Source organism: Meleagris gallopavo, chromosome 3 (genome assembly GCF_905368555.1).
Source record: "Meleagris gallopavo chromosome 3, MGAL_WU_HG_1.1, whole genome shotgun sequence".
Lineage (NCBI taxonomy): Eukaryota > Metazoa > Chordata > Aves > Galliformes > Phasianidae > Meleagris > Meleagris gallopavo.
In genome coordinates, this window is record NC_139406.1 from 78,644,893 (window position 1) to 78,663,568 (window position 18,676).

General features: G+C 38.7%; 1 protein-coding gene across 2 annotated transcripts in view; it reads right to left on the reverse strand.

Moving 5' to 3' along the window:
* Positions 1-18,676, reverse strand: part of CSMD3 (CUB and Sushi multiple domains 3) — a 538,229-nt gene that overhangs the window by 397,051 nt on the left and 122,502 nt on the right. For both annotated transcript variants that reach the window (XM_085221591.1, XM_085221590.1), the window contains exon 4: positions 8,686-8,880. In XM_085221591.1, coding sequence (XP_085077717.1) covers positions 8,686-8,880 — 195 coding nt within the window. The remainder of the gene's footprint in view (positions 1-8,685; positions 8,881-18,676) is intronic.

Consider the following 18,676-nt stretch of genomic DNA (forward strand, 5'->3'; position numbering starts at 1 on the left):
CGTAATATTTTTCTTCTCTTACTATAATACATCTGCTGCAGTTTCATTCCATGAATCCTTAGCCTCCTCTGTTTCTCCTGTTATTTTCTTTCTTTATGCCTGTTATCATCAGGCAGGACGAAGGGAAATGGTTTTAAGTTGAGGGAGGGAAGATTTAAGTTGAATGTCAGAGGGAAGTTCTTTACAGGGAGAGTGGTGAGGTGCTGGAACAGGCTGCCCAGGGAGGTTGTGGATGCCCTGTCCCTGTAGGTGTTGAAGGCCAGATTGGATGGGGCCCTGGAGAGCCTGGTCTAGTATTAAATGTGGAGGCTGGTGGCCCTATGTATGACAGGGGGGTTGGAGATTCATGATCCTTGAGATCCCTTCCAACCCTGGTCATTCTGTGATTCTGTGATCATCTTCAAGCTTATTGGAAATGTTCCTACTTCCTATATACTTTGCAATTTTAGAAGTGTTGTTACCAGTTATTTGTATTTAAAATTTCTCTCTGTTCTATTGAGATAACATTTTTATACCTTTTCATACACATCACTCATACACATTCTCTGTCCTTATTCTTGAACATGTTTTCTCTACAGCCACACAGGCCAGTATTTACTTGTTCAAGCTTTTATTATTATTATTATTATTATTATTATTATTACTGTACAAAGTAATTGGCACAGATATCTCTAAATTTATCTGTGACCTTGACAGGGGACTTTCCTGCACAACATCCTTGTCTCCAAACTGGAGAGAAAAAGATTTGATGGATATTTCACTAAGTGAATAAGGAATTGGCTGCATGGTCACACTCAATGAACTGTGATCAAAAGTTCAGCAACCAAAGGAGACCAAAGGATGGTGAGTGGTGTTTGTACTGGGACCAGTGCTATTCAATACAGTGACATGAACAGTGGGTTTGAGTATAACCCCACTACATTTTTGGATGACAGCAAACTGTGTGGTACAAGTCAGCATGCTAGAGGGAAAGGATGCCATTCAGAGGGCCTGAGAGAGATAGATACGAAAATCTCATGAACTTCACCAAGTCCAAATGCAAGGCCCTGCACATGGGTTAGGGCAATTGCAAACATAAATTCAGGATGGAAAACAAGTGGATATAAAATAGCCCAACAGAGAAGACACTGAGATGTTGGTGGAAGAAAAATTGAGTATAAGGTAGCAATACTTTCAGCCTAAAGAGCCAATATAGTAACTTCTCATGGACAAGAAACAGACCTAGGTGTTCTTGTAACACCTAGCTAAAAAGATATGGGTTACAATTCCACCATTAAAGAGATTTATGTTCTTTATTTTCATAAATCATCATACCAGTACGACAAAGACAGGAGACATTTATTTTGCTTCATTTCATCCCCAAGCACCTAAGGGGCTTATCCACAGTTAATGTACACAAGAAACAGAGTTCACATTTGAGGTGAAGCTGTAAAGCAGCCATAAAGTTTAACAAGCCATTCCCCTCAAATGGGGGAATGCTAAACATCGATGAAGACTAAGATGGATGGATAGAGAACAGACCTCATGGAAACATAGAATCCTTAGAGTTGGAAGGGACCTCTGAGAGCCATCTAGTCCAACTCCCCTGCAATAAACAGAGACACCAGAGTTACATCAAGCTACCCAGGGCCTTATCCAGCCTCACTTTGAAAGTCTGCAGGGATGGAGCATCAACTACATCACTGGGCAATGTATTCCAGTGCTTCACCACCCTCACTGAAACACATATCCTTATATCTAACCTAAATCTACCCTCACTGAGTTTGAAGCCATTTCCCCTTGTTCTATCACCACAGAACCTGATAAAGAGTCTATCTCCTTCTTTCCTGTAGCTCCCCTACAGATACAGAAAGATCACTACCAGATCACCTTGCAGCCTTATCTTCTCCATGCTGAAGAACCCCAGCCTGTCCTTGTAGGGGAGGTATTCTGTTCCTTGGATCATTTTTGTGACCCTTTTCCAGACACAGTCCAACAGGTCTGTGTCTCTCCTGTACTGAGGACTCCACATCTCGATGCAGTACTCTGGAGGAGGCCTCACCAGCACAGAGCAGAGGGGCAGGATCACCTCCCTCAATATTCTGGCCATGCTTCTTTTGATGCAGCTCAGGATATGGTCGGCTTTCTGGGCTGCAAGGGCACATTGCAGGCTCATTTTCAGGTTGCTATCCACCAGTACCCCCTGGTCTTTTTCGGCGGGGCTGCTCTCAATCCTTTCATCCCCAGTTTGTATTAATAGTGGGGATTCTCTTGACCCAAATGCAAGATTTTGCCTTTGGATTTTTTTAACTTCATGAGGTTCACCTGGGCTCACTGCTCAAGCCTGTCTAGGTCCCTCTGAATGGCATCCCATCCCTCTAGTGTGTTGACTGCACTCCATATCTTGGTATTATCAGCAGATTTGATGAGGGTGCACTCAATCACACTGTCAATGTCACTGATGACGGTATTAAAGACTATTGGTCCCATTACTGACCCTTGAGGGACACCATTCATCACTGATCTCTGGATGTTGAACCACTGACAACCACCCTCTGGACTCGATTCTGTAGCTAATTCTTCATCCATCTAACAGTCCACCCATCAAATCCATATATTTTCAATTTGGAGAGACGGATATCGTGGTCTACCATGTCAAAGACCTTACTGAAGTCCAGATAGATGACATTAGTGTCTCTTCTCTGGTCTATTGATACAGTGGCACCATCACAGAAGGCCACCAGATTGGTCAAATAGGGTTTGCTCTTGGTGAAGCCATGCTATTTTTCCCTGCCTTTCATGTTCCTTTGCATAGCTTCATGGAGAATCCGTTCCATGATCTTCATCAGCACATAGGTGAGATGGACAGGTTGGTAGTTCCTGAGGGTCATCTTTTTTACCCTTTTAAAAAATGGGTTTGTTGTTTCCTTTTTTCCAGTCACAGGGAACTTCATATGATTGCAACGACTTTCAGTATCATAGAGAGTGGCTTGGCAACCACATCAGCCAATTCTGTTAGGACTCAGCAATGCTTCTCACTGGGACCTGTAGACTTGTGGGTGTTCCGGTTCCTCAGGTGGTCATGAAGCTGGTCTTTACTTACAGTGGGAAGGAGGCTGCTTCCCAATCCCCTCCTCCCAAACCAAACATTTGAGGGCTGTGTTGTGAGCAGTTATCAGGGAAGACTGAGGCAAAAAAGTACTTCAGCATTCTTCTTGTCTGCTTTACCAGTCTGACTGTGTCACTCGGGGGGGGGGGGAGGGTTGTGGAGCAGGCAAGGAGGGTTTTGCATGCAGCTTCGGGCACAGATTCACCTCCATCTGCTCTTTTCCTTTGTGTTCTTGCCTCCAACTTGTGGGATAAAGAAGGTCGTTGTATTGCTAATAGGTGGTAAAGTTCAACAATAACTTTAGTCGGACATAAACATCCACAAGGAGCCTAGCCCTTACATGTAACCAGTGTTGATTGTACGGGAAAACTGTTGTGTTGGGCAGATAAAAAAGGCTCTAAGCATCTACAATAAAGGTCCTTTGTTCTCCACCAGCAAAGGAGTCCACACCTCTTTCGCCACACCCGCGAGGGAGCTTGATGCCCTCTTGCAACACCAGCCTTGCTATTTTTTGTCCTTAACCTTATGTGATACAAGCCACCTTGGGTTTAAACACAAGCTGCCTTGAGTTTGTGTTTTTTTCCTTTTAAAAAACTTGTTTGCTCATGGGTGAACTGTAGTTTCCCTGCTCCTTCTTTTTGTCTCCCATGACACTTTTTAATCTATATATTTCATCCTGTAGCCGGGCCACAAGGCAGAGAAGATCATCGACCTGCTCACACCTCACGCAACTGTTCTGACTGCTGCCCCAGGAAGCCAGTGAGCAGCTCATGCACTTTACGTAGCTGGAGGTCTGAACTCTACATGGTTGCCTCGACTTCTACTTGGTTGCCTCAGAGTATTACTGGATGACAAAAAACAATCTAAACTGGCAAGTGTACTTTCACCTTCATAAGTTAACTGTGTCATGGGCTCCATCAAAAGAACTGCAGGTAGCACATCCAGGGAAGAGATTACCACCCTCTAATCTGCTCTCACGATGCAACACCTAGAATACTACCTTCAGTTCTGGGGGCCACAGCATAAGAAAGGAATATAAAGGTCATCAAAGGTCTGGAGCACCTCTCCAGTGAAAATAGGCTGCGAAAGTTGAGGTCGTTCAGTTTACAGAAGAGGAAGCTACAGGGTGATCTTACAATGGCTTTTCAGTATTCAAAAGGAGTTTACAAGAAAGGAAAGACTCTTAACCAAAAAGTGTAGTTATAGGACAAGAGATAATAGTTTCAAAATAAAAGATTAGATATAAGGAAGATAACCTTTACTATGAAAGTGGTTACATACTTGAGAATGTTGCCCAGAGGAGCTGTAGGTGTTCCATCCCTGTAAGTGTTCAAGACCAGGTGAGATGGGGCTTTGACTAATCTGATTTGTTGGAAGATGTCCCAGTCCTTGGCTAAGGGTGTTGAAACTAGATAATCTTTTAAAGTCCATTCCAAGTCAAGACATTCTATGTATAAGTCTATGATATTGTGGTCCTCGGGGTGCTTCACCAGTGAATATTTTAAAATATCATTTAAGGCATGCTATAGATCTCAAAACTCTTAAAGAGTAGAAGTAATGCTGTCATAATATTTAAATAAAACATCAGCAACACCTGCCAATGATGAAAAATTAAAGCTGAAGGACAAGATTCATGTTCCATAAGAGAATCAGTAATCATTGTTCACATTAATGAAGATGCATCCCTGAAGAGTATAACAATGTCGTATTAGAATTTCAACAATTAAGACTTTTGCCTTCCAGAAAAATTCCTATCAGTCATATTCTTGGAGTAATACTTGAAGAGCTATGAAGACTTCTTAGAGCCTTTTGTCCTCTGGATGTTAATTACAGCTGGAGAATAAGCTTGTGTTTATAGGGGTTATTTAAATATTAATATACTCACATTTTTTCATTTATATCCAAGTAGAGTCTAACTTTACGCAGAAATTGAGAAATTCAAAAAGTATCACCATTGAACAAGACCTGGACAGGCTGGAGAATTGGGCAGAGAGGAACCTCATGAGATTCATCAAAGGCAAGTGAAATGTTCTACATCTGGGGAGGAATAACCACATACATCCGTACTGGTTAGGGAATGGCCTGCTGGAAAAGAACTCTGCAGAAAACGACCTGGGTATCCAGGTGGTCAACAAGCTGACTATAAGCCAGCACTATGCCCTTGTGGTCACACAAGGCCAATGGTATCTTGGGGTGAATTAAAAGAGCCTGGCCAACAGATCAAAGGAAGCTCTCCTCCCACTCTACTCTGCCCTGGTGAGGCCACATCTGGAGTGCTGTGTCCAATTCTGGACTCCCTAGTTCAAGAAAGACAGGGAATTTCTAGAGAGAGTCCACTGGAGGGCTAGAAAGATAAATAGAGACCTGGAACACTTCCCTTATGCGGTCAGACTGAGAGACCATGGGCTGTTCAGCTTGGAAAAGAGGAGACTGAGATGGAATCTTAACAAATTTTAATAATTGCAAAATTGTGGGAGTCAAGTGGATGGGGACAGGTTCTTTTTGACTTATCCCAGTGACAGTACTAGAGGCAACGTACATGAACTGTAACACAGAAAATTCCATCTGAACAAAGAAGTTCTTAGATGATGACAGAGTATTGGAACAAGCTGCCCAGAGAGGTTCTGGAGTCTGCTTCTCTGGATATATTCAAAATCTGTTGATGCTTTCCCATTTAACAGATTCTAGGGAATATGCTTCAGCAGGAGGGTTGGACTAGATCATCTCAAGAGGTCCCTTCATCTTCTGCGATTCTGTGATTAAGCCTTAATTCCAATATTCTGAGGAAAATATAGTAGTCTATTTAGAATTCCTGGCAGGAAAATCTTTCAGATTAAGCTGCTCAGCAAATTGTGCTAATGAACCTGGGATTTACCAATAATTACTTTCAAAGTATCTCAAATTATATTACAAGTGTTATTTATGATAATTAACACTTAGAAAGGATTTATCTATGAATACTACATAGTAAATAAACCCAAGCAGACTGTAGGATTGGAATTATTAGGTAGCAAAAGCAGAATTTACTAGCCTAACAGAATTGATTTAGGGCTATATGTTTAACAGTTGTCTTCTTAAAATAGTCTTTAAACGTTTCTAATAATACAAGTATTTAGCTTTTAATCTCATATGAAAGACTGTATTTTGATGGAATTAATACTTCAGTATTATATTTAATGGCTGTACCTAATATACACATTACCAAAACTTACCATTTAGTTTGTTTTGAATTATCAAACTAAAATGGTATTTTTCTATTCCAAGTTACTTCTTACTATTCCCTCATCTTAATCTTCCAGAGTAGTCTTCCCCTCATTCAATAGCAGATGTAATTCTTACTGTTATGTGATTTTCTGTGAATCTTTTGGAAAATAATTTCAACACTATGTATGAATATGATATAATGTTTCCTATATTAAAGAGAGTCACAGAGAAACTACTGAATCTAATTAGGAAAAAAATTATATTGAAATTAGAACAAAAAAACCCTTAAGAGTAATTCTGTGCACTAAGCCCTTGAGCCAATTGATCTTGTGTTAAAATTAAATCAAGAATCAAGTCACATTTACTTGCTATGTTTCTGCAATTAGCAACCACCACTTCTAAAATGTACACCTTACTACTTTTATTTTGTTTTGTTTCATTTTTGTCAAGCTTTTATTCCTTAGATTCTTCACTGCTGGCTAGGCATTTTCTGAAAAAATATTGTCTTTTCACAGAAGTTTTTGCAGTAAATCATGTCACCTTTTTCACACACACTGCCAAGTTTGACTTCTTTCTATCTCTAGAAAGAAATGGCAATTTTGAAAAGTAGTATAACTTGCTATCTCATTTTCTGAATCCTTTCTGATTTATCACCTCTGTTCTACTCTACAGATTTTAATCATGAACAAGAAGGTTTGCTTTTTTTTTATTTTTATGTGTTAGTCTTCTGCTTACACACTACATTTAATCGCAGGACAACATTGGGAGCACGTCATTCCAAATCTGCACATTTCCTTAGAATAAAAATAAAATCTATGAAAATTCTCCTGAAAAAAGTTGCAATAGAAATTTTATCTATGCAGGTCCCTCTGAAAATAACCCCTCATATTTATTTTCATGGAAAATGTAGCAGATATAGAGAACAAAATAAGACTATTCTCAGCAAATTCTCAGCTACAAGATATTATTTTTCAGCATAGTCACAACCACTTACTCTGCATTTTCTCCAGAAATGACCAAGTGCTTGTAAAAATATGTACGATTGGAGATGACACGGTCACTGTTCTCTCTGCTGAAATGCTCCAGCCAGTTTCACTGTACTCACAATCATTGTTTGGTCTCCATAAATGTTCATCAAGCAACAAAGAATGTCAATGAATGCAATTTTTTTCATGTGGAGGAATTCATCTGCACACCTTTGCTTTATACATACTTCCATGTTAGACACCAGGTTGTTAGACTGCCTCTCTGCTGCTTTCTCTTGCTTGGCAACAAAACCTAATAGCATATTGGTGGAAGGACTCTACCTCCACTGCTGTACCACCAACACTCACATCTGACATTACAGGCTGATATAATAAAACAGGAGACATTACTTCCTGAGCAGACCTATAATATTGTGACTGTGAGGAAAGATGGACAAGTATAATTATCAGGTTCAAGTCTCTTATCCTCGTCAATTCAGGGTGCAATTTTTAATGTCAATTCATTTCAAAACTGGCAGATCAATAATTTGAAAAAATAGTATAAGGCAAAGTCTATTAACCTTCAACTTAAAAATGTAAGTTGTATCCAAATTAACATGTTTCTATCAAATCTTTTCCCAGGTATATTTTGGATTTACTCCTTGAATGCATATTTTCCTCATTACTAACTAACATTTTACTGGGATATAGGAAGGGAAGGATTATCAATGATTTAACTAAAAAATAGTACTATTAACAACAATGTTGTATCTTCTTCAAGATTATGGAATAGCATATTAAAGCCAAGAATGGGTAATAATTGAATGTTATTTCCAATGATATGCCCTTCTCATATATAATTGCATTCTTCTGGTACTTGCGAGTCAGCTCTAACTCTATATATTCTTCTAATCAGAACTTTTTCAGGGTGCTAATTTCAGTGTATATGTATATTTTTGTTGGCTTTTTGGCTGAGTCAGATGTTTTATACAAATGTAAATGTTATATTCTGTAATGTTAAACCTGTAACTTTAACAGGCTTGTTTGTTATAACAGCACTTCCTCAAAATACATTCTCATATTTGGTTGTAGCAGTAATGATTGCTCCATTTTAACGACTTAGTTCCGTTCAGTAATGCACAGTTAGTTCTCTCTGAAGGTCTAAAACATAATTAATACATAATTAATTACATATATCTACCAAAAAACAAACAAACAAAAAAAAAACAACAAAACACCATAATTTTACTATGATAATAGTAAAAGCACAGATATATACAAATAAAGCTGCAAGAGACAAAAAAAAAAAATCTTCAATCACAATCTAAAAGTTAATAGTCAAAACAGATATTTCAAAGTCATTCAGACCAATAAATATAATAAATATAATGTACATATTTGAGAAGATTATTGCAGAATATCTCTTACCTCTGCAAATGGGAACAGGGAAATCCCATGATGCTGTATTCACAGAGTTAGCTATGCAAGTAAGCTGAGGGTGGCCATCCAAAATATATCCAGTTACACAGCTGTATCGGATTTTGTCACCAACGTCAAATCTTGTACCGTATAAGATACCCTTTGGTGGGACTCCTGGATTGCCACAGGAGCTACTCTGTAATTCTAGAGAATAAATATTTATTATCACTTAAAATGCTTTAACATACTCCATTGTGCTGAAAAATACAGAAAATGTAAATTAGGTGTTTTAATGTGTTTTTTTTTTTAACTCTAAGCACTGAAAAAAGCCTGTCAGTCCATTGAGCATCTGCTTATGTGTCAAAAAAAAAAAAAAAAAAGTAGAAAACTTTGAGAAAATAATCAAAATAATCACAAGGTTTTCATTAAGATATAGCTACAGACACATTCTTATATTTTTCTTAAACAATAGCAGGATACTGCTTACATTGGAGAAGTGAATAAAGGAATTTGATATTTCCTTGACTCTTTAGTTATACAAAATAAAAATAATAATAAAACCTGCAATACAGACTTGGAGAATAACAGATCTAAATCAAGCAAAGTTTGAAACAAAGAACAAAATTAGTCAAGACAGAACACTGGGAGATATTCTTAACAAATATAAGCCTTAGCATGATCAGGAAGCTTTTGGATAATTTCATAGGTTTTAGATAATGAGACAAAAGTGGTGAGACACTGTTAACTGTAAAAGGACACAAAAAGATTCACTGTCCTTAAATATGATGAATATAAAGACTAGTGATACCTTCAACAGTCACTGCCTAAAACTGTTTTACAAATTACCTACAAAAAGCAATGTATTTTTATAAAATTATATTACATTTCAAAGTACTAATTAAAAATCTACCTTCTAAAATAAACTAATGCTCTGCTTACGTTATCATATAACTTTAAAAATAATATTTGGTCCATTTCATTATCTTCTAATTAATATAAAATAGTACATTAAGACTTCTAAACTAAACTAATCTGAGTGCAGAAGGTGGATCCTAACTTTTCCGCAATTCATGCTTACACTGAAGGCAACATAAGATCTTAGAAACAGGATGCTCAGTAAAACCAGTGACACAGATTTTGTATTTTTCCTTCAAAAAAATTTTGTAACAGTTACTGTGTCTGAACTCTAAAAACTTAAGTTTTTAAATTCAACACATCCAAACAGTTTTTAAACACATCCAGGAATGGTGACTTAGCCACCTCCCTGGGGAGACTATTCCAGTGCTTAACAACCCTTTCTGTAAAAAGTTTTTCCTGATATCCAACCTAAATCTCCCTGGTGCAACTTGAGGCCATTTCCCCTCGTCCTATCACCTGTCACGAGTAAGAAGAGACAAACCCCACTCTCTCTGCAATCACCTTTCAAGTATTTGAAGAGAGAAATAAGATCTCCCCTCAGCCTTCTCTTGCCTAGACTAAAAGTGCCAGTTCCTTCAGTCACTAAATCACTTCCATCTGCTCTTAAACAATACTGAAATTTTAAGTTCACTGTGTGTTGCATCCTGAGAATTTAGACAACTATTTGGGAGATTTTTCTACCAAATGTAGGGTTAACATTACTTATTGTTGCATAAGCTAACCATTTTAAATCTCAGTATGTCAAGATCACATTAGTTGCAATGTCAGAAATGTAGCAATATCCACATGTATTTATCTATGCCATAGATACTTCATAGTATAAATTTGTAGAGAGTTTAAAAATCAAAATACTTTCTGACCTTAACATTCTGCTTAAGGTACAAGGTACATATGAACTAATTTGTCAATAAGTATTATTTTCGTATTCAATTTTTATTATGCTGAAGAATTCCTATTAATATCAAGAGAAATTCTGTACAAAGATATTGTATAAAGCATGCCTCAGAGAGTTCTACATAGCAGGACTGGTCAGATTCTTTAAATGAGCTTTATTAGCAAAAATACAGCCACTAATAAATGCCAATTAATAAGCTATTCAAATGAAATCAGATTCAACATATCATTTTGTGACTATATTTTCAAAAAGAAGGTTGGCAGAAGCTCAGTTGTTCTCTTTCTTAGTACTCATTCAAGGAGAAACAAGTCATGACTAAATGCTGACATTTAACTTTCAAATACATTTTTCATTTCAAATTTTTTCTTCTTATCCAAATTTTATTATTTTTTAAAATTTAATTATTATTATTATTTTTTAATGCATGTACTATTTATCAAATCTGGAATAGCACCTTTCATCACTGATCTGCGAGGCATGACATTTACAATTTCATGTCCAAATATCCGGAACAATATTTTCAAATACTCCAGTCAATAAATGCATGTCACATTATTACTGCATGGCATTAATCTCTATGGAAACTATTAGTATCTGATATTATAAATTTAGTAACATAAAGAAATTTTTATTTGTGAAGGGGTTGATCCATATCTATATCACAGATATTATTTACAGCTATTACAAATCATTATTATCTTTTTTTTTCCCTTGGTATCTCTCCACTGTCAGATTGGACAACTCCCTCTACCATTGTGTGGCACTGATCCTTGACTGGTACACTCCTTTCCACCTCTGCAGACAGTAGTTTTTCTGCTAGAGAAATCCGAGCATGATTCAGACAAGGTGCCATTCTAGAGAGCACTCTAGCTGTCACTTGGGACTCTACTTGGTGTAACTGGAAATACTAGAACAGTGCTGTACGCAGATACACCTTCAAAAAGTAATACATATATATATGTATTTTTCTAAAGTGAACATTTCTGTACAGAAGAGTCAAGACTGATTACGACACTGCTGTATGTTTTGTGGATATGAGTGCTACACATTGCAACTGCCCCAAACACTCACAGATGTAGCAATATGAAGTTGACTGACATTCAGTTGATGAAATTTTTTTATATCAGAACTTGTATTGGTGTATGTTTACTTGCAAATAGTTTTCAAAAGATTATATATGCTAAAACAGTAACTCAGAGCCCAACATATTATTTATTTCTCAAAGTATATTTTCTTTACTATGTTTTTTTCTCCTCATTCATATCACTCTCATCATATGAATAAGAATGGTATATACATATACATGAATGGGACTACAAGAATTAATTGAAAAGTGCAGGAGTAACATTGTCGTGCAGCAAGCAAATTGAAATATGCATACACATACTTGGCCAAACTGATTTTACAGAATGAAGGAAACTGCAAGAAAAATTTGATGTAGGCATTCTTAGTACAGTGAAGGAAAAAACATAATAAAGAAAAGAACCATATCAGGCAATCTTGATTTTGATCCATATGCTGCTTCCTGAGACCAGCATATTAAGAAAATCCTTCTTCAGATTATATGTATGTTAACAGAATATAAGAACATAATATAATTGCAAAGTCTGTCTATACAATATGAATATACAATGCCAATGTTTGTTGCAGATGTGAAAATGTTTTCCTTCCTTATAATCTTCATGGGAAGGATCTGGCAGATGAATATATTTTTATATATCCTGGTTTCATTCTTTTCATAGAATCACAGAATCATAGGAGTTGGAAGGGACCTCAGGAGCTCATTAAGTCCAGCCCCCCTGCTATAGTGGATACCCTACAATAGGTCACACAGATAGGCATCCAGACAGGCCTTGAATATCTCCAGAGAAGGAGACTCCACAACTTCTCTGGGCAACTTCATCCAGTGCTCTGTCACCCTTACCATAAATAAGTTTTTCACATGTTAGTGTGGAACTTCTTATGTACAAGTTTTAGGCTACTCCTCCTTGTCCTATCACCACACAGTGCTGAGAAGAGCTTAACATCATCCATTTGCCTCCCACCTCCCCTTACATATTTAAAAACATTTATCAGATCCCTACCTTCTCGCACCCCAGGACACCCTTGGCCTTCTTGGCCACAAAGGTACACTGCTGGCTCGTGGTCAACCTGTTGTCCACCAAGACCTCCATGACCTTCTCCACAGAGTTCATCTTCAGCAGCTCATCCCCTAACTTGTACTGGGTCATGCAGTTATTCCTCCCCAGGTTCAAAACCCTACATTTTCTCTGATCAAACCTCATCAGGTTCCTCCCTGCCCAACTCTCCAGACTGTCCCAATCTTGTCAAATGGTAGCACAGCCTTCTGGTACATCAGCCAATGTTCCCAACTTGGTCAGCAAGCTTTCTGAGAGTGGACTCTATCCCATCATCCAGGTAGCTGACGAAGATATTGAATAAGATCAGACCCAGCACTGGCTCCCAGAGAACACCTCTAGTTACAGAACTCCAACCAGACTGTGCTGCTGATTATAACTCTGTGAGCTCTGCCAGTTAGCCAGTTCTCAGTCCACTTCACCATCTATTCATCTATCCCACACTTTCTAAGTTTCGTAGAAAGGATATCATGGGAGACAGTGTCAAACACTTTGCTCAAGTCAAGGTACACAACATCCACTGCTCTTTCCTCATCTACTCAGAGAGTGATGACATCACAGAAGGCGACTAGGCTAATCAAGAGTGATTTCCTTGGTGAATCTATGCTGAGTACTCCTGATAACCTTTTCTTCTAGTTGATTGGAAAGAATATCCAGAACAAATTGTTCCATCACCTTTCCAGGGACAAAGGTGAGGCTGGCTGGCCTGTAGCTTCCTGGATCCTCCTTCTTGCACTTTTTGAAGACTGAACTGATACTGGTTATTCTCCAGTCTTCAGGCACTTCTCCTGTTTGCTGAGACTTTTCAAGGACAATGGAGAAAGGTTCAGCAGTCACCTCTGTCAGTTCTCTCAGAACATGTGAGTGCATCCATGGACTTCTTTGCATTGATTTTGGCTAGATGTTCTCTGGCCAGATCCTTCTCAAACCCAAACTCTCTCTCTTACCTCCAGGTCCTGGGGTTCCTGACTGGTAGTCTTAGCTTAAAAGACAGAAGCAAAGAAGCTATGCAGAATCTCTGCCTTCTCAGCATCCCCTGCTACCGAGGTACCCACCTCATTTAGTAGGGGACCCTAGTCTTACTTTCATTGTTGACATACTTAAAGAAAACCTTTCCTGTTATCCTTTACCTCCTTTGCAAGTTTTAACGCCAGGAGAGCCTTAGCCTTCCTCATTGCAGCCCTGACAACATTCCTATATTCTTCCCAGGTAGACAGGCCTTTTGTACGTTTCTTAATTTTTTACTAACAAAGTTCTGTATTTTTCAGTATAGTGTATGAATTCTCACACCATTTACAGTTCATCAGCTACATGCTGTATCTCAAATAAATCTCACTTGTATAGTATAACGTACTAAGTAAACTAATAACAAAAAATGATACATAGATTAGGCAACTAAAATGAATTAGGCATAAATAGAAGCTTCTACTGGATATGATTATATCATGTTATAGAATATTCTGAGTTGGAAGAACCCAAAAGGATCGTTGAGTCCAGCTTCTATCTCCACACAGGGCCACCCATAACAAATTTCTGATAGCACTGTCCAGATGCTTCTTATGCTCAGACTCCTCTCCTCTGGGCTGAACAAATCAAAGCAACTCTGCTACTCCTCACGTGTGTTACCTTCTAGATCCTTCACCATGTTTGTTGCCCTTCTTTGGATACTCTAATACTTTTTATGTCCATATTTTGTCGTGCCCAAATCTATCCAGAGTACTTGAAGTAAGGTTGCATCAACTCAGAGCAGAGCAGGACAATCCCTTCCCTTGACTGGCTAGCACTGCTGGGTCTGATGCACCCCAGGTTATTGTTGGAATCTTTGGCTACCAGAGCATGTTGTCGACTCATTCAATTTGCCATCAATTAAGACCAACAAATTCCTTTCTGCATGGCTGCTTCTGAGACTCTCACAACCACTGACTTATATCCAGCGTTGCCCCATCCTAGATGCAGAACCCAGCCCTTGTTCCCATTAAACTTCATGCAATGAGTGATTGCTCAGCCGTTCAGTTTGTCAAGATTTCTCTGAAAGTCCTCTCTACTTTGGAGTTAAGCTACAGGTCCTTCCGATTCACTGTTATCCACAGATTTACTTAGTATATCTTCAAGTCCCGTATCCAGGTTATTCATGAAAATATTAATTGAGAACACTCTAAAACAGATCCCTGGTAAACCCCACTAGTGACTGGCTCCCAGACTGATGTAACCCCATTTGCAATAACCCTTTCAGACCTACCATCTGCCAGTTGTTCACCTAATGCATTATGTTTTTTGTCCAACTACAGGGATACTGTGAGAAACAATATATTGAAAGCTTTGCTGAAATAAAAAGAAATTCATCAGCCGACTTCCATTGATAGACTTAGACATTGTTAGATGTTAGATAGACCCCCCTCTGATCAAAGGCAATGGGGAGCTGGCTTCTTCAGACAAAGAAAAAGTTGAGGTACTCAATGAGTGCTTTGCCTCAGTCTTCACGAATAGTCAGGCTTCCCATGTCTGCCAGGACCATGAAACTCTAGGTGAGGGTGAGGGGAGTGGGATTTCTGTCCCACTGTCACAGTGGAAAAAGTCCGAGTCCTCCTCATGAAATTGAATGTGTATAAGTCCATGGGGCCAGATGATATCCATCCTAGGGTTCTAAAAGAGATGGCTGCCAAGCCGCTCTCCACTGTATTTGAAAAATCATGGCTGTCTGGTGAAGTCCCCAGTGACTGGAAAAAGGGGAATGTTACTCCCATTTTTTAAGAAAGGAAGACCCAGGGAAATACAGGCTAGTGAGTCCCACCTCTTTGCCTGGGAAGATTGTGGAGCAGATTCTCCTAGAAGCTGTGTTAAGGCACATACAAGAGAAAGAGGTGATTCAAGAAAGCCAGCATGACTTTACCAAGGGCACAGCGTGCCTGATCAATCTGGTGGCATTCTATGATGGAGTGATGGCTTCAGTGGAAGGGGGAAAGGAAATGGATGTTGTCTACCTGGACTTCTGCGACCTGGTGTAGGGAACCTGCTTTGGCAGAGGGTTGGTCTCGATGATCTCCAGAGGTCCCTTCCAACCCCTACAATTCTGTGATTCTGTGATTCTGTGAAAGCCCTTGACATGGTCCCTCACCACATCCTTCTCTCTAAATTGGAGAGGTGTGGATTTGAAGGATGGACTGTTCGATGGATTAGGAATTGGCTGGCTGGACACAGACAAAGGGTTGTGATCAATGGTTCTGTGTCAGGGTGGGAGCCGGTCACAAGCAGTGTCCCTCAGAGGTTGATCTTGGGACCAGTGCTCTTTAACATCTTCATCAATGACATAGATGATGGCATTAAGTGCACTCTCAGCAAGTTTGCAGGTGATACCAAGCTGAGCAGTGCAGTCAATACATTGGAAGGAAGGGAAGCCATTCAGAGGGACCTGGACAGGCTGGTGAAGTAGGCCCATGAAAACCAGATGAGGTTTAACAAGGCCAAGTGCAGGGTGCTGCACTTGGGTCGAGGCAATCCCAGGTATTTATATAAGCTGGGGGAAGAGCTCCAGGAGAGCAGCCCTGCGGAAAATGACTTGGGGGTCCTGGTGGACAAGAAGCTGGACATGAGCCAGCAGTGTGTGCTTGCAGCATGGGAGGCCAACTATATCCTGGGCTGCATTGAAAAAGGAGTGGCCAGCAGGGAGAGGGAGGTGATTGTCTCCCTCTACTTGACTCTTGTGAGGCCCCCTCTGGAGTACTGCGTCCAGGCCTGGGGCCCCTGGTACAAGAAGGATGTGGAGCTCTTAGAGCAGGTCCAGAGGAGGGCCACTAAGATGATCAGAGAGCTGGAGCACCTCTCCTATGAGGAAAGGTTGAGAAAATGAGATTGTTTAGCTTGGAGAAGAGAAGGCTCTGGGGAGACCTCATTGCGGCCTTCCAATACTTGAAGGGAGCATATAAACAGGAAGGGGAATGGCTGTTTATGAGGGTGGATAGTGATAGGACAAAGGGGAATGGTTTTAAACTGAGACAGGGGAGGTTTAGGTTAGATATTAGGAGGAAGTTTTTCACAAAGAGGGTGGTGACACACTGGAACAGGTTGCACATTGAGGTTGTGGATGCCCCATCCCTGGAGGAATTCAAGGCCAGGCTGGATGTGGCTCTGGGCAGTCAGGTCTAGTGGTTGGCGACCCTGCACATAGCAGGGGGTTGAAACTAGATGATCATTGTGATCCTTTTCAACTCAGGCCATTCTATGCTTCTATGATTCTATAGATGTGTAACTTTGTCATAAAAAGATGTTATGTTTGTTAAACAGGGCTTTCCTCTCATGGATCTGTGTTGTCTGTGACTAGTGATTGTATTGGCTTTCTGGTGCTTTTCACACGGATGTGATGTACTAAACTGTGTGCTTTTTAAGAACAGAAAACTTCCATAATTTCTGTGAAGATCTTTAATGTTAACAAAACAGCTAAAGTATCTACTCTGCCTGCTTCTGCAAGTGCAATCTACTGTTATCATTGGAGTTACTGCTTTTTGCATGCATTAAGAACAACCTTTTACCAATTCAACAACAATGATTTTGCTCATGCTAGCATATTTTTTGTTTGTTTTGTTGTTCATATTTGTATTTGTTTCTTTTCAGTTAATGAACACTCACATGGCACTTGAACTGCTTAAGAATGCAAAGATCAAGGAAAGACACAATTAACAAATGCTTTGAAAGATCTAACATGAACAACACAGATTTATAAAAACAGAATGAAAAAAATCTAAAAGTCAATTTTCTTTTGTGCCATAAATGAAAAACAAAAGCTATTCTTCTATGACTGCAATGGATTTCTCACTTCACGATGTAAGTTTAGAATGAAAATTTATCATTCTTAAATTCACCTTTCTTTTCAACAGTAATAGAAATAACAGATTGACTTATAACCAAAATTTTCCCTGTTTTTTTTCTATCTAAAGAGATTGTCATGTTCTCATGCATGTCTGTAAAAATGTAAATAAGAACTGTGAGAAAGAAAGTTTTTTCTCCTAAAAGAAAACAAGGTAAAATATCTTCCTTTTTTTTTTTTTTTTTTTTTTCCTAATTTACTCTTCCTTTATGAACCAGTATATTTGCAGCAGTAACATCAGCGAGGGACTCTACTGTACAATAAAAGTAATACATCTAATTATATAGCATGCTTTCATACATATTTTTAAATAAATGGCATAATTTTGATTTTTTCTTCCTTTTGAAAATATTTTCATGAAATAAAAAGGCAGAGGAACATGATTTACATGAAGTAAATTTACTGAGAGTACAAGAATGTCTTTTAAAAGTGTGTTCTGAGGGAACTTTAAAGGTAGATTTTGATATTGAATCTGATTCTGTTGCTAAGGAAAAAGAAATAATCATTACATTTTTCTTCTCTTTGTGTTTATATTTATATAATTAAAGCCATATGTTATTTTCATAGGTACGTATCAGTTTCAGCAGTAAATAAATTAGAACAGCGTTAATATAATGCTTCTACAAGCAAAAGAACAAGAGCAAAACGAACAGCAAAAAATCCTCCAGGATATAGTGGAGAACACAAGTAATAACCTCAGTACTGTAACAGCACTGATATTGTGAACGTGACAAATGGAATAAAAGAAATGGTCCAGGGTTTACAGTATGTTCCTGTCATATCCAATACACTGTTCTTATTACCTGTTTAAATCAGATGAAGAAATAGAACAGCATTAGAGAGCTGAAAGTGTGAGTAAGAAGACAATGGCAATCAGTAATTCTACCATATAAGTACATATTCCAACACCGTGTGAAATTAACACAAAAATGAAGCTTCAAGTAAACTTCAGAACATGTGGATTAGATCTGACATCTCTCCATCAAACATACTTCCAAGATTTTACCTTAATAGAATGACAAAGCAGGTAAATACTGAATACTTAACTAGTAGATCTGTATAGTTTTGACAGTACTAGCCTACCTTATTTCCCAGTTATAACTGAATTGTTCAAGCACAGCAAAGGGAACAAGAAAGATTCCTGCAAGTATCTCCATAACAAAAGGAGGACTAGGGAAAATGTGGGCC